The 15,871-nt window shown below is 40.2% G+C and overlaps 1 protein-coding gene across 2 annotated transcripts in view; it reads right to left on the bottom strand.

Moving 5' to 3' along the window:
- Positions 1–13,505, bottom strand: part of Dsg1 (desmoglein 1) — a 29,984-nt gene extending 16,479 nt beyond the window's left edge. Inside the window, exons 1-5 of one of the 2 annotated variants that reach the window (XM_075970881.1) lie at positions 13,336–13,505; positions 12,658–12,793; positions 3,580–3,615; positions 2,982–3,110; positions 1,569–1,724 (exon numbers count right to left, since the gene is read on the bottom strand). In XM_075970881.1, coding sequence (XP_075826996.1) covers positions 1,569–1,724; positions 2,982–3,110; positions 3,580–3,615; positions 12,658–12,705 — 369 coding nt within the window. In that variant the 5' untranslated portion in view covers positions 12,706–12,793; positions 13,336–13,505. Of the gene's footprint in view, positions 1–1,568; positions 1,725–2,981; positions 3,111–3,579; positions 3,616–12,657; positions 12,858–13,335 lie in introns of both variants that reach the window. The other variant, XM_075970880.1, reaches the window with a different exon arrangement.
- Between the last annotated feature and the right edge of the window lie 2,366 nt (positions 13,506–15,871).

Genomic DNA, 15,871 nt, shown 5'->3' on the forward strand with positions numbered 1-15,871 from the left:
GAAGAGCATAAGGTGCCAGTTTAAAAAGGTAACTTGATATATTGGGCAGAGGAAATTCTGCGGATTCTGTTTAAAATCAAGAAAAAGAGTAGCAGGGAAGGGCTCTGGAGAGTGTGGTCAGGGAGGGTCAGGGGAGCGCTTCCAAAGCACTGTGGCATTCTCAAGTGATGGGGTAACCTTGTAGCTTTTTATTCATCATTACTACTTCCCTTGTGAAGACGGATAACGAGCATTAGTTCATAGAGGCCATCTGTGCTGTGCCACAATGCACTGTGCCTTAAGCTGGACTGCTTTACTGATTTGCTGGATTTGTAGGGAGACACAGTGGAGGGAAGAAGTCAAGAATACATATTTGGACGTGGAGGCTAAAGAATTAAAGTAATTCTAGAAATGCAGATGAGCAGTGTGAATGAAAACAGCAAGGACTAAAGGATATTTGGAGTTAGTTTGAAATATTATTTTTTTTCAGGGCTGGGAAATGAACCCAGGTTTTCACAAACAATAAGCAAATGCTTGATACGGAGGCTACTTACGCTGCATTCTCAGACCTTTGATGGGATTTTAATACAAGAGATTAAGATCATTGAAAAGATTGTTTTTATTGTTTGTTGCTGTTGTTTTTGAGGCAGGGTTTCTCTGTGTAGTTCTGGTTGTCCTGGAACTGGCATTGTAGACCAGGCTGGTTTCCACCTTACAAAGCTCTGCCTGATTCTGTGTCCCAGGTGCTGGGATTAAAGGCATACATCACCACTGTCCCGCTTATTTTATTTTATTTTTTGACTAAGAAGTGTTAACCGTGATGACAGATGGAAATGGAGGCAGCCAATGGCTAAGAAGAACACAAGGGGAAAAGTAGCTGATAGGATAATGCTCTTCAAGACACAATGGGGAGGCAGACATGTTGTGGAGAAAGAGCCAGGAGAACAGAATGCTGATCATGTTTTCAAACTCAGCGACGAATATGTCTCAGCCAGAAGACAGAGTGCTATGGGTACGTATGGGAGGTGTTGCGATAGGTGGCTTGGTTTGGGGGTGAGCTGCTTAAAGAGAAATGAGGCGGAGCTTTAGAAGAGAGGTTGTTTAAGCTATGTGACAACTTTTACAAGGAATGTGTGTGTGTGTGAGAGAGAGAGATTGAGGATGAGTGAGTTTCTAAAGTTCCTTTAGAGCTCAGATGATCTTGACCAGTGTAAAGTTATGATGATTTATGTTCATATGGAACCAAGAGCCTCGAGGAGCTCCAGGCTCATAACTTGGCAGTGGAGTGAAAAGGAAGCATCAATTTCCACTGATTTTTTTTTTTTTTTGTTTTAAGATAGAGTAAAAGTTTGCCCTTCTAAAGAAATACTCTAATTTGTCATGGAGCTGATGCCAATTAGCATTTTTGTGAACATATAAGGGAAAAGTTTCTATATTAATTTTTTTCTCATTTATCGGGGTACCTGTGAATTAAGAAAGATCGCAGAAAACCTGATTTGAGGACTCTTGAAATCAAGTCTGTTATGGTGTAAGGTTTTTCCAAGAATAATTTACACCCTCATACAAATATTGACACAAAGTCCACTTACAATGAAAAAGGGGGTGACTTCACGATCAACGATGGATGTTATATTGATTTCACCGGTTTTTTGATTAATAATGAAGATTCCATAAGGTGGCTGGTCAATCCCGACTCCAGAGATGCGGTATGTCACTTGCTGGTTTGCGGCACAGTCAGAATGAATCTGTACAGAGACACAGTTTAACACATTACAGCGGCTACATGGATTTCTACATGTGCTATATGACAACCATTTTCCCTGAGAACTGTTGAATGTGCTGTCTGTGACATCACTTTAGAAATTTTGAAAGCAAGGAAATGTACTTGTGGTAGGTCCATGGTCAGTGTTACATTATTAATGGCAATTAGCAATGGAATAAAATAATTCCATTTCTATGTCTTTTTTTAATTTTCATTTTTGCTTTTTCTTTTAATTTTCGTTTTTGTTTTTTCGAGATAGTGTTTCTCAGTGTAACAGTACTGGCTGTCCTTGAACTTGCTTTGTAGACCAGGCTGACCTTGAACTCACAGAGGTCTGCCTCAAGAAACAAGTATCACCCTAAGTAGTCTTTATAGGTGTCATGCATAGATGCCATAATCATTAAGCATTTATAGTTTAATTTTCGTGTTAGTTTTGAACTCTACGCTAGTTCTTTTTCTACAGTAGGCTGTTTCTTACCTTCTTAGAGAGTTTTATAATGCTGTTATCACATAATGTTGATCTTTAAATTAAAAAACTGCTTTAAAAATACAAAGATTCAGAAAAAATATTTAAACAGATTTTTATAGTAACAAATTATTTGAAGGTTTTAATTCTGAAAGTGGTAAAGAAATGGAAAGAGCCCACTCCAATATAAAGGATCAAAGTCTGGCCTTTTGTCCACATAAATATTGCATGAGCATAAGCAAATCTTACAAAGGTGTTGCCACATCTCTCTGTATGAATGGCTGTGTTTGCATCTGTGTGTCTCTGTATGTCTATGGCTGTGAATCTGTGTGCATGGAGGAAGTAGTTTCCTGAGTTTGTGCTTTTGTGTACAAAGAAAGGAGGGCAGGGAAAATGATAGAAATTTGAGATTATCAATGAGGCATGTTTTGAAGGCTCATACAGACAAGTAGGAGTTAAGCTCTAATAGGTCACAAAGTAGAGAGCGCCCACACGCTGAGCAAGTTGAATTCTAAATCCATCTGTAAACTATCATCTTAAGGGAGTCTAGTATAACAAGTGTTCACGTGCATCACTTCTGTCAATGAGATGAAACAATGTCTGTTTACCCAAGTGCCCAACTTCAGTGGTTTAAACCTTTAGGAATTTTAGTTTTCATAGTTTAAATGGGGAGGAGCTGTTAGGTCATAACTTTTTGGTAGTACGGGTGCCCTTCCAGAACTGTGACCCTATCCATTGAGCTGTTTGGATTCGTGCTTTGGAGTTCACACTTACTTTGGCAATCGGGTTTCTCTTTGAGTTATCTTCACCTTCCCGACAAGCTGCAGCGAACTTGATCCATTCACGTTTATGCCTTTTGATGGAGTACCACTTGGTACCATTTTTGACATTATAGTCTCTTGCCTTGAATAGATAGAGTAAAATAAAGTGTCTATTAACAATGATTTTTTATTGATATTCCACTGGAGATTTGAGAGAAAGCGTAATCATGTCAGGAAGAAAAGATGGTTAAATGGAAATTAAGAATTCTGATGATTTTAACATTTGCAAGAGTAACATTACAGTAATTTTATAATTAGAAGAATGCGGTTTTTCATGAGTATAAGTTGTCATTGCTAAAATCTGTCGTTCCCTTTGGTCTGTTTCCTCTCTTCCTGTTTTCCTTACCTCCTTTTCTCTTTCTTGATTTTATTTTGTACTGTGTGTTTATTATGTGATTTCGAGACAGGGTTTCTTTATGTATCTCAGGCTGGCTTCTATCTACAATCTTCATGCCTCAGCCTTGGGAATTCAGGGATTAGAGTTAAGCACTACTATATCTGGCCCTTTTATTTTTTAGTTTGGAAAAAACATAGATTTGTTTTTTTCTTACCTGGATTTGAAATTCACTGTTAACTTCAAGCACCACCTGCAAAAAGCAGTCGCAATAGTTTATTTTTAATGAACGTGTTCAATTCTAAGTTAGCCAATAACTAAAAACACATAACAATAAAACCAAATGGTGCATGTGTGAGCTAAGTTAATGGCAGTAGATGCTCCTTAGCTGTTTTATTCCTGACTAGGGAATTTCTCTCTGCAATAAAGCATGTATTTTTGAATAGAGCTCTGTTGAAGTTTCAACTTTTGAGTGTTGTACAGAACTTGTGCTGAAGTATCAGAATATATTAAATTATTTTTAACCTAAAAATTGCAGTAATTTCTTAAAACACCAATATTCACATATCAAAGTAATGTGTCTGTAGACTTGTTTAAGACATGGAAAATGTATATTTAAAAGTTGAACTTTTTTGCATTCGTTGTTTTAAATTGCATTGAGGATTATTTAATACCAGTGCATGCCTTTAAATTTTGTAACTATCTTTTCACATAAGAGGTATGGAACTTGTAATTGAGTTTTTTCATAACAGCAAAGCCTGAAATCCATGCACATGATCAGATGTTAGCACTGGTATTAAAAGCTACAGTGTGCATTAAAATATGAATATTAATAATTTTAAACATGGTAATTAGTTTTTCACACCTATTTTCAGTTTCATCCTTAAGGAAAATATAAATTTCAGTTTCCAAGTCAAAACGAAAAAGTTAAACAAACAAACATATGTTTATGGTCAACATGAGTAGCGTGAAGAGAATTTTTACCCATGATGCTCTGTCAGTCACTTCAATTGTTACCATTGCTATTACCCTGATGATAACTAAGTGCAAGGCAATGTGGCCAGAGCACTCTGTCTGTCTATCTTCATCACAAACCCAGTAACGGCCATTATTATTATTACCTTTATACAGAGGTAACTGAGGTCTGGCAAGTAACTTATGCCAAATTGCAGTTCAGCCTAAATATGTGTTTATTTTACAATCAAGTATAAGATAGCCTGCTTTCTCAAAAAAATATTAAGTAAAACATTACCAAGAATGGATCTTATGTCTTTGAGAACTTCAAAGTTACTGTTTTGATCTGGCCTCACAGTATTCTTATGAGTTCCCTTTTTGTTGTTTTTGCTTTTTGTGTGTATTTGTGTCTGTGTGCGTGCATGTGAGGGTGTGGGTATGTGTGTGCATGTGTGTGTGTGTGTGTTTGTGCGAGAGTGTGTGCTTGTACGTGAGTGTGTGTGCACGCACACGCGTGTATGTGCATGTGTGAGTGTGTGTGTACCTGTGCATGTATATGTGTGTATTTGTGCCTGTGTGTGTGTGTTTGGTGTTGAGCACATGTGTTTTCAGGTGTGCAGAGGACAGGGAATGACTGAGTGCTCTGATCCTAATACTCTCAGCCTTATACTCTTGAATCAGGGCCTCTCAGTGAACCCGGAGAGAGGCTGGTGGCCATCCAGTACCAGCAATCCTGCTGTCCCCATCCCCACAGCAGTAGGGTCACAGGCATTTGTGGCCATGCCAGCGTTTCATGTAGATGCTGGGACCTCAGGTCCTCATGGGTGAGTAGCAGCACTACTCTCTCGCCCCAGACCATCTCCCCAGCCTCAGTGGTGCTGTTCATATAGAAAGAGCAGCCACAACAACAGTGATACACGGCCACAAAGGAGTCCACGCAGCCTAGTGGTTAGGGTGTCCAACTGCAGTGTTGTCTGTGGAGCCGAACTTGGTACAGAACTCCCCTATTCCAGTGAGTTCTCGCTGCTGTGGGATTTGGGGGCACTATTCTCGAGCTCTTGCTTGTGGGTGGGACAGGGCTTCAGAGCTGCCTTATCTCTCTCTATGGAAGCATTTCTTCATAGCTACTTCTCTTGTTTTCTTGTTTACTCATCTGCTATCTGGTATTGCACTTCCCTTCCCGGAGTGAAGCGTCAGTGCCTGCTGCTTTGGGTAACTAGCCAGATGACTAAGAACTCTTCACATCTTTACGAAGCCAGGTCATCCTCTTTCCCATGAGAAGCAGCTTAGGCAAAAGACCAAGTGGGTTTCACCACAGTGTCAGACTCACAATTGAATGGGTAATTAAAAAAACCGCCTAGTCTGCTTTTTAAATGTGGTGGGTTGATGAGGGTTTGTTTTTTTTAAAATCAGAGTCTAGAATAAATTCAGATACAAAATATCAGGCTTTTACAGACAAAACAATAACATGGAAAAATTATTGGGTAGTCAGAAAAGGATATATATAGTGATTCTCTGAGTTTTATCTCATTTGAGATGTGTGTGGACAGACCGCACACAAACACTTTTCCAGGTGTAACACCAAATCCTTGGGTGCCGTGGAAGGATGCTGAAGAATTTTGGTCATGGGAAAGGCATGCTGAAATTATAGGTTAGAAAGATTACTTGGACAATAGTCTGTAGGGGCAATGGGAAGACTTAGAAATTACAGGCTGAAGGCTGTTGGGTCTTGTGCACCAATTAAAGCAGAGGTGAGGAAGAGCTAAGTAGATGCAGAGGCAGTGGGAGCCACAGGGAAAGATCAAGGGGGAGATTCTGGAAAGACAGGATCCACAAGGTGAGAGAACAGATGGGATGAGAGATAAAGAGAAGGAGTGATCCCCAGAGCTAGCAGTCCAAAAGAGGCCAGAGGTAGGACAGTGTTTGAGGTGCTGGAGGAACGCCACCGTTGAGAAAAACCTAGCTTGGCTATAATGTCCAGGTGCATCCACTCTGGTAGAGCTGTTGAAATTATGGAAGAATCCATGCTCGTAAAGCGCAGGATGCAGCTAAGAAACAACCCGTGAATGCAGGTGGCACAGGGAACTTCTGCCTTTGTTTAACTGGGAATCAGTGGAAAGTAGGGGTGTAGAGAGGTGGGGCGTGGCATGGTGGTGGTGGTTTTGAAGGGTTAACAAAAAGGGAGAGAGATACAGAGAGAAAAATAGAGAGGAAGGAGAGAGGACAGGAAGAAGGGAGAGAGGAAGGGGGAAGGAAGAAAGGCAGGAATGAAAGTGTGCGGTACGGATGGGAGGAAGTAAAATGATGCACAGATGGACCAGAAGGGGCACTGAAAGACCGATGGGACGTGAATGTCCTGTGATCTTCAAAAACTGAACTGTGTAAAATTTGAGGAAATCCCAGAGTGTCAAGTCCTTTTAGAGAACATTTTCAGCTAGACAAGGCAAAGACTGGCCCTACCAAAAGAGAACACGGGCTGGGGAGGAAAGGAAGACATACAGCTTCTTTCCTAGGAATTTTGTTGACAAAAGAGAAGAGAAAGACAAAATGAGTTTTAGGTGTGGGAATTAGTGAAAATTTTCTGTCCTAGCTCTGGCACAGGCATGGCTTTTGTGTGTGATGATGATGGAGTAACTTGGGCTCAGAAACAATCTGGCATTTGTGCAGTGTTCCCAGCAATGGCGATTTCCCTTAGAGACAGGGCTTGTCACAGTGTTTAAAAAGACCCTGCTCTCTTGCCCACTGGAAACTTAATCTGTCTGTGACACAGTGTTGTCACAAACATTGAAAACTAAATTCTCTTGGAGCCCAAAATTTCTGTAACAACAATAAATAAAACTCATCTCAATGAGCCTTTCTAGTTACACCTGCTTCATAGCCAATCAAAATATGTTTATTTAAAAGCCATAGGATGCATGTTCTTGACACTTTCCGTGATCATCCAGCTAAAGTGAATTTAAACAAGTCTTTTGAAGTTAAAATTTGTCTTTTTCATATCCTAAATTTTGACTTGAAGGGTAATTTTTATGAGGAAAATTTAATATGATATTTATATTTTTATAATATATATTTTATAAATTATAATTTTATAATATATATTTTATAATATGTATAATATATAAATATTATAACATTTAATAATAGTGAGGTAGTGGCAATTTGTGAACAAAATGTTAACTATTAGGTACATCACAGGGATAAGCTATAAAAAACACGTAAAATAGAATTTATTTCTTTACAAAAAATAAACAAAACAACAACAAAAACCCTATTTTGTCTTTCTTTTGGATTTCTCTGACAAAGGATGTGATGCTTGGAATGATCATAACTCAATGGGTTGTTTTCTCATATTTATTCATGAGTTGCTCATTTCTTTGACAAATGTGTGTTACAAATTCTGAGACATCATGATGGCATTAAAAGAGTGGTTCTCAACCTACTGGTTGTAACCCCTTGGGGTTGAATGACCCTTGAAATGGTCTGTGAGTAGAGTTCAAATATCTGATATCCTGCATATAAGATATATACATTATTACTCATAACAGTAGCAAAATTACAGTTATGAAGTATCAGTGAAATAATTTTAAGGTTGGGGGCCACAACAACATCAGGAGCTGCATTAAAGGAACAAGGCATTAGGAAGAATGAGACCCTGAAAGTTCTGGTGAGCTTAGAATGAAATGTCAAGTGGGTGCAACACTCTGCCTCAAACCATTAGGGAAAAGGCAACATGGTTATTTCCACACTGATTACCTGGAGAGGCTAAATTTTCAAGTGTGTATGGGAAAAGAATTTCGAGCTATCCCCAATTTCCCTTTTGGTGTTTCTGTTCTGTGCGGTGAGACACCGTGGATCGGCCTTGCATTGAGTCTCTTGGTTGATAGAACCGTGAATGATACAAAGGTTCATCAGATGTGGAACTTGCCTTCAAATGGCTTAGTGTCAAAGAGTTGCATAAGCAGCAATCAGCTGTTAATTTGTAGGGATATGATTCTAATTAGACAAGTATAAAAGACTGTACTCCATGCTTGTAGAGCAATTAAGGGCATGGATCACCAGTCATTGGCATGAGAAAAGTTGGACCTGTCTAGGTCCATTACAAGAGTTTGCACACCAAGCATAACTAGGATGGGTATCATGACCCAGCACCCTGGAGGGTGTTAACTCAGCTGAAGGAGCAGAAGAAACCCAACCACAATGCCCGGCAGATCAAGCTTCCTGCCTGAACATTAGACAATGTCTCTTGTGACACCAGGATATTCGTCACAGGGTCCTTGTTGACTGCAGAGTAGAGAAGCATCAGAAAGTAAGTGATATACACAGGGACCCAAGTGTCCTTTGTCTGCATTCTCCTGCTGCTTCCAAGATGCGCGTCTTGATTCACCCCCACAGCATGTATGCTTCACTTCAGCTTTTCTTGTCACGGAAAGGCCTTCTTTCACACTGTGACGGCCTACTTCAGTGGTGATGGGTGTGACTCCTCACTTGCGCAAAGTTGGAGGACAATTTTACTCCTCAATTTTCAGTGAATAAAGAAAGCTTTCACAAATACCACCTCTGTAGAGACAAGCCTGCCTAACTTCAGTTTCTCTCACTAACCAGAGGAATAAACACTGATTTCATTTCCTATAAAATATTGAGTTCAAATGCTATCCTCTGCAATACATAGCAATTTAAGATATGTATAGATAAACATCAAAGTTTCTGGTGAATTGTCTTCTGTTTGGTCTATACCACCTGTTTAGTACTTTTTTTGGTGTTAGTGAACTTCAGTACTTTCTTTTTTGGTGTCAGTGAACGTAAATTGAATAACTTACATTATCAGGTTCAAATAAGCTCATTAACTATGCCATAAATGAGTACCATTTTAACCCTTGCATGTATTCTTAAAAAGTTTAACAAAGCTCAAATTGTAGGGTTAGTTTATTGGGTGTTAGTTAATTGAATGAAATAGTAATCCCATAAAATTCTCATAAAAAGAGTAGACCAGAGCCTGGTCTAGTGGTGCATGCCTATAACCCAAGCACTTAGGAGGTTGAGACAGGAAAACATGGAACTTAAGACCAACTTGGGCTACATAGTGAATACGGGGCTAGCCTAGACTGCAGAGTAAGATCCTGAATCAAAAATTTAAAATCAAGCAAAATCCAAAGCTATGATTAGCATTACTTTTGTTAAAAGATAGAAGGAGATTTTTCTCTGTTTCTTTTGAGCTTAATCTGCTTCTGTTGCCTCTATAGAAAAGGATGTCTTCTGATTTGTATTCATGTTTAGCAGAGTAATCAGATGTGGCAAATTAGCAGGTGATTTTTCCCACAATCACTAGAGTTCTCAGATCTTACTGTCCTCCTTCTCAAGGAGGCTGTGGGTTCCCTTTCATAATCATCACAACCATCTGCACAGATTTTTTTTTCTGTTTGGTGCACAGGTGTAACAGTGTTCTCTGGCAGGAAAAGATTATAACTACTCCCTCTATATAGATAGACAGACAGACAGATAGATAAATAGATAGATATATGCATACATAAATACATACATACACACATACAGCTAAATGCATATATACATACATGGATGATAGATAGATGGATGGATGGATGGACAGATGGATAGATGGACAGATAGTTATCTATCTATCTATCTATCTATCTATCTATCTATCTATCTATCATATCTATCTACATACATACATACACAGACAGATAGATAGATACATACTTATACACATGGATGGATAGATGGATAGATAGTAGATAGATAGATAGATAGATAGATAGATAGATAGATAGATAGGAGAAGGAAGAGGATGATAAGAAAGGGGTGGAGAAGGAACAAGAGGAGGGAGAAAATCAACCCATGCCTTCAGCTTGTAGTACTGTAAGAAATGTGAGCTACCATCTATCCAGGAGACTTCTGAATTGGTAGAAAACTCACGCAGCAGCCTTGGTCCATTTAGGAAGAGTTTCTCTGCCTTAGTCTCTCTGGTCTAACTTACTAATTTGGGCAAGGCTTAAAGCATCCACTTCCACATGTGCTGAGCAAGTCATGCAATATACCACCAACACATAGTTGCCAAGTTCTCTAAGTAGCTTTCTATGAAAAGAATACCCATTTAAACATCTTAAATATATTTGAATTTTTTTCTAAATGTACTTTAAATATCTAACATGGATTTTGATTTATTTACTTTGAACAGCAAAGAATACAATGACCTTTTTTTTTCACCCTTTCCTTTGGTAAATACAAACACACTCAGTGAGGCTAGGAACAGAAAGCTGGAATTGCAAAATCATCTTCTAAAATTAGCAGTGCAAACAGGACCTTCAAAGAGTTCAAAAATGAAACATTTTACCAAAAATATCCTATTAACTTGAAAATAAAGCATTTTAATTAACTATAGTAAAAGTTTCTAAAGATGGGCTGGCAAGATGGCACAGAGGTAAAGAGCATGTACTGCTCTTCCAGAGGACCTGAGTTCAGTTCCTGGCATGCGCGTTCACTGAGTCACCATCCTAGAGCTCCAGCTCCAAGGTACCCACACACTTCTTGCACACATTTACACAGACTCACACATGTAAGTGAAAATAAAGAAACATATTGTAAGGCACTTGAGAAATTTGTGTTAGATTCCACAGTAAATATAGTCACAGACTCTCCCTCTTCCCAAAATCAATTCATAGGTGTGCATGCATGTGTGCATGAGCATGCGTGCGTGCATGCATTGTACACACACACAATACAAGCTTAGAGAATAAAGCACAAATACTCACAATTTTCTTTCTCCAGGCAGACAATTTCATGAGAACTTTGACAGAATGATATATTTTGTTGATAAATGACTAACCAGGAAATAGGCGTTTGGAGGAATTTCGTAAGTTGTGATTAATTAGAAATAATCACATAAATCAAGAAATAAAGAATTACTTATTAATTCAATGAAAATTAGCAGATAGGTACTGCACTAGTGAATGGAAGGACTACAATAAGCCTTAAAGAGTCAAATTTATATGAGATTTAAAATTAAAGTATTTCATTATTTAGCAATAGACAGATATTCCTGTGGTCAAATGACATAATACTCATCGATCTTTTCCATAGTCCAGGTAGTGACATCACTTGAACCTAAGACTCCATTTAAAAACCCATTGAATAAAAGTCACATTTGAAGGGCAGCTTAGAACTAGAACTTTTGTTAGTCACTGCTCACTGTCTCTCTGGCCTTCTCTCACTCATTTCTGGGAACTGAACCCAGGACCTCATGCATGCCAGGCAAGTGCTCCACCACTGAGTGACATCCTCAGCCCTATGACCCCTCTTGATAAACAAGCTGAAATCCAATTAGCTAGCATATAGCAAACCAAAACTCTAACTTGTTGCAATACGCACCCAACATTCCAGTTCAAAAATTGAGCAAGTAAAAACAAATAAGAAACACATGCTGCCAAAGCTGGAGGGGGATCTACCTGGACTTGCCTTTCAAGGTTCCATTTATCCTCCCGTGAACTTTGAGAGACCTTTATTGTTGAGCATGAAACTGATACATTGGTGTGGCACATTTATCAACTCTAAGAGAAAACGAATGACCCGTAGGGGGGCAACAATAAATAATTGCACTGCATGGTCTGACCATCAGTGTACAACTCTGTGCAATATCCTTATTGAAGGACAAGGGCAGCAACAATTACACTTACCCCTTAATTATGCTCATTTCCTCACCTGCTATATTAGCTATAAGTCTCCTGTACTGTCAGTTTTTGAAATTAGCAACGACATTTTAATTCAAATTGTAAAGAACATGGGGATTTTGGTGTTAGTTGGATGGAGTCTGACAACATCTGGAAGGAACAAGAGTGCTAAGATAGCGAGGCTTGTCACTCACAGCTGCAATTCTAGTGTATATAAATCCTTTCATGGCTGTAGAACACACAGTCAGTCTGTCAATCAAACTACCCAAAGAAGGGGAAAGTGTTTAGATTGAAACCCACACACCTGGAAAGTTTAGTTCCAAAGTCCCATCCCCACCAACAAGAGCTTGAACAAGCAAATACAGCAACTTGAGGACTTTCTTAAGTTTGAATATTTTCCCAGAGTGACCAAGCAGTGTCTGGAATGTCAGAGATGTGATATGATGAGTGGACACTGGGACCTTAATATGATCTGGAGTCTTCAATTAAAAAGAGAAACACCGCTTAAAATCCCAGTTCATAAAAACCACCTTGTCATTAACATAAACTTTTAGTGGTTTAGCATAGAAGTGCCTGCAAATAACCCTCTCTGGCAAGCCCTGTTTGCTTATGCTGGGGCTGGAGGGTAAAGGACGCTTTCAGGAGAATCAGCTTACCTGGAAAATGAGAAGCACCGCAGCTATTCTGAGGGACTGCCGGTCCATCGCTGCCACTGGCTTCGGTTACATCCACGACCAAGGGAGTTTTGTTTGTTCTCCTCTGCTCTTTTTCTGTCTCCCACTCAGCTGGTGTCTGATTAAAACAATTTCCCAGTAGATGTTCTTACATGCAGGCTTTGAGGTGTTTCTGCCTTCCACTGGGAGAAGGAGGGAAGGTACGTATAACCAGTCTGGATCCCCACCCTAAAAACTTGGGCTGGTCTCAGTGAAATGCTTGACAAGATCATCATTGCTCCCAGGTAAAAACTCAGGGACACACCCTCCTGCCAGCTGAAAAGCTGCTCTCTATGGGGTAGGATGTGTCTCTCCTCCACTGAAGGCAGACAGTATGGGGGCTACTGTTCATGCCGAGGGCTTCTTGGCTGTTTAGAGGTTAGCTCCTCGTCAGATTAATAGGGCAAGTATGTTAGGAGTGTCTGTATCATTCATAGGCTTGTACAGTTTATGTTCAGAGCCAAACCCTCAGGTCACAATAGAAAATTATAAGCTTTTCATTTTAGTAGATGTTAGGAAAGATGCAGCGATTTCCTAAATTGTTAAGAGAAAAAAATTGCTAATAATCAGTGAGGTATTTTTTTTAATAGCATTTCCGAACAGACAAGACATAACTCTTACCGTCATTTGGTTCTCTGTGACCTGTCTAAGTCCTGGGAGGCCTCCATCTTCCCTCTATGGATTTTTTACTCACTCCTCTTTGAGAGCCTGTCCTCTGAAAACACAGTAAAACAAACTTGAAAATTTAGCCAAGGCAGATTTGAAGGAAACAACCACAGCCCCTAGTCAAAATCCTGTTGAAGTCTAGTGTTGAAATTCTAATGAGAACAAGGAAGATGCACTTCAGGTAGGTGGGTTAAAAGTCAGGCACGATTCCCAAGCACAGGGCCAAGACTCTGCACAGTGAGCCAATTAGAACACAGGGAACGGCTGCCCACACATGCAGAGCTGCAAGAGCCCGAGCTTAGCCATGACCCACACAAGGCAACGTTCAAAAACTCTGTTGGGAGATCTTCACTTAAATACTGTCTCGGGAACCCTGTTGGAGCTGGATATCTTCGGGGTTTGCTATGGCACTCTGAAGCAAGACCTGTGTGATAATATGTAGATTATTGTCAGAACATACTAAACATGTCTCAGAAAAGAGAGAGCTCTCTGGGGGCCAGTCTACAGAAAGCTGTCATTTTGCTCTTGGTGTGTGGCAACAGTTACCTGATGGTGGTTTGAAGTGTCACCTGGCTCACTGTAGCACTCAGAGGAGTGGATAAAGGGGTTCTGTGTTTGCAGTGAGTAAAGAGGTTTGTGGTAGGGATCGGTTGGTGTGAAGAAAGAACATAGGAGAGGAGCCGACCACATTCCTCATTAGCAAATAAGAATGAGTCCATTGGTGACACTCCAAACTGTGACTTAGCTTGAATAAGGCATTAGGAGGTGGATCATGTGGCTGGAGTGACAGAACCCTCACTGGGCACGCAGGACAGGAGGCCTGGCTCTAGGAGGCTGTCGGTGACAAGGTGATATTCTTCCACCTGGAATTCTGGGCTCAATGCCAGAGAGTGCACGGACCTTCTTCATCCCTTGAATTATCTTTCTCTGAGCCCATCCCTGGCTCCACCTTAACTTAAGGCCCTAGTCCAACAATGCCAACCAACCAGATGGTTTGGGGGACAGCAACTTATCTAGCAGCTTTCTGGGGAGGAGGTAGGGTGGAGCCCCAATCTTTCTGAGTAGTGGCAGTCTAAACAGGAGAGCTAGCTACATCAAGCAGAGTGGGGAGAGCGCTTATGAGTCATCACTTCTCTTTCTTTGCCTCTTTTCTTTTCTTTTTAGCTTTCTATGATGTCTAAGTTTCTACAATGCAGAGCTATTTTCCGCTCTGTACAATACAGCGGCTACTGACTGTTAACTGCCTACTGAGCGTTGAAAATGGGACCAGTGCAAGTGAGGAAGTGTATTGATTTACTTAGTATGTGGTGTAGATAAGCATTTGTACCCGTGTTCTACTTTTGTTCCCGTTTCCAACTAGCAAAGCTTCTTTACATAGCCCAAGACGGGCTTGAACTTAATGTCTCCTCGCCACAGCTTCCCTAGAAGGGGGCTTGCAGCTGTGTTCCACCATATCCGCTTACCCTTTGGTTGCCTTTCCTTTCAGGAATTCCATGAATCGTGGGCCCAGACCCCTTTCCTGACTGTGTACTGCTCCCGTGTCCTGAGGTGGAGGAGAGAAAATATCTTGAAGCGGACTGTGTAGTTCTTTCATCTCTTTATGTGTTTCTAGTTCCTCAAGAGGCTCCTTCTCTGCAGCCCCTTCCTCACTGTGGTGGGACCCTTACTAACTTGCACCTATCCTTCACACACTCCAAATTTCCACTCAATATTGGTGACTATGTAGGAGTATTTAATTTCACAGAAATTTTAGAAAATTTGGCAGGGGTAGAGGGTATTTTTGAGTTGGAGTTTCCCAAATGAGCCGACCAAGTTCATCAATGGTATCAGAATTCTGGAGAAGGGATTTCTCTTTTTCTTGATAACACACTGTAAACCTTAGAATGCCACCTAAAGGGACAACATTTCCACATTTTCTCAGCAAACTTGGGATAGCATAACCCTTTCTTGGAACACACACGCACACGTGTGCACACACACGCACACACGCACACGCGTGCACACACGCATACACGTGCACACACACACACATGCGCGCACACACAAATCCTTAAGGATAATAGAGTTTAATGATCTTGAAATACGTTTGCATAATTAATGGAATCCCCTGCTTCTCTAACCTCGTTTTCAGAGTGCCTACAGCAGGCATCACATACAGAGAAACCTTTGAGAATTTGCTATTTTGACATATGTAACCCTCTAGCTTCAATATGTGTCAAAATTACCCTGCCCAGCTTTACATATTGTCTTAAATAAGATGGCAGATGAGAAGATTTCAACCACAGTGCTGCATGAACACAGCCAGTGGAGGAGGCCTGTCCTTTTGAGACTCAGGAGGGACAATCAGGGGAGATGTTCTGTCATCCTCAGCTACACAGTGAATTTGAGGCCCATTCATTTGTTTTACATTTGTCCCAACATTCCAGTGATAATAGTGTTTCATAGCTCTCATAATGAGATGATCCCTTAATGAGTTAGCGTCACACACAAA

This window comes from Microtus pennsylvanicus, chromosome 4, assembly GCF_037038515.1.
Source record: "Microtus pennsylvanicus isolate mMicPen1 chromosome 4, mMicPen1.hap1, whole genome shotgun sequence".
NCBI lineage: Eukaryota > Metazoa > Chordata > Mammalia > Rodentia > Cricetidae > Microtus > Microtus pennsylvanicus.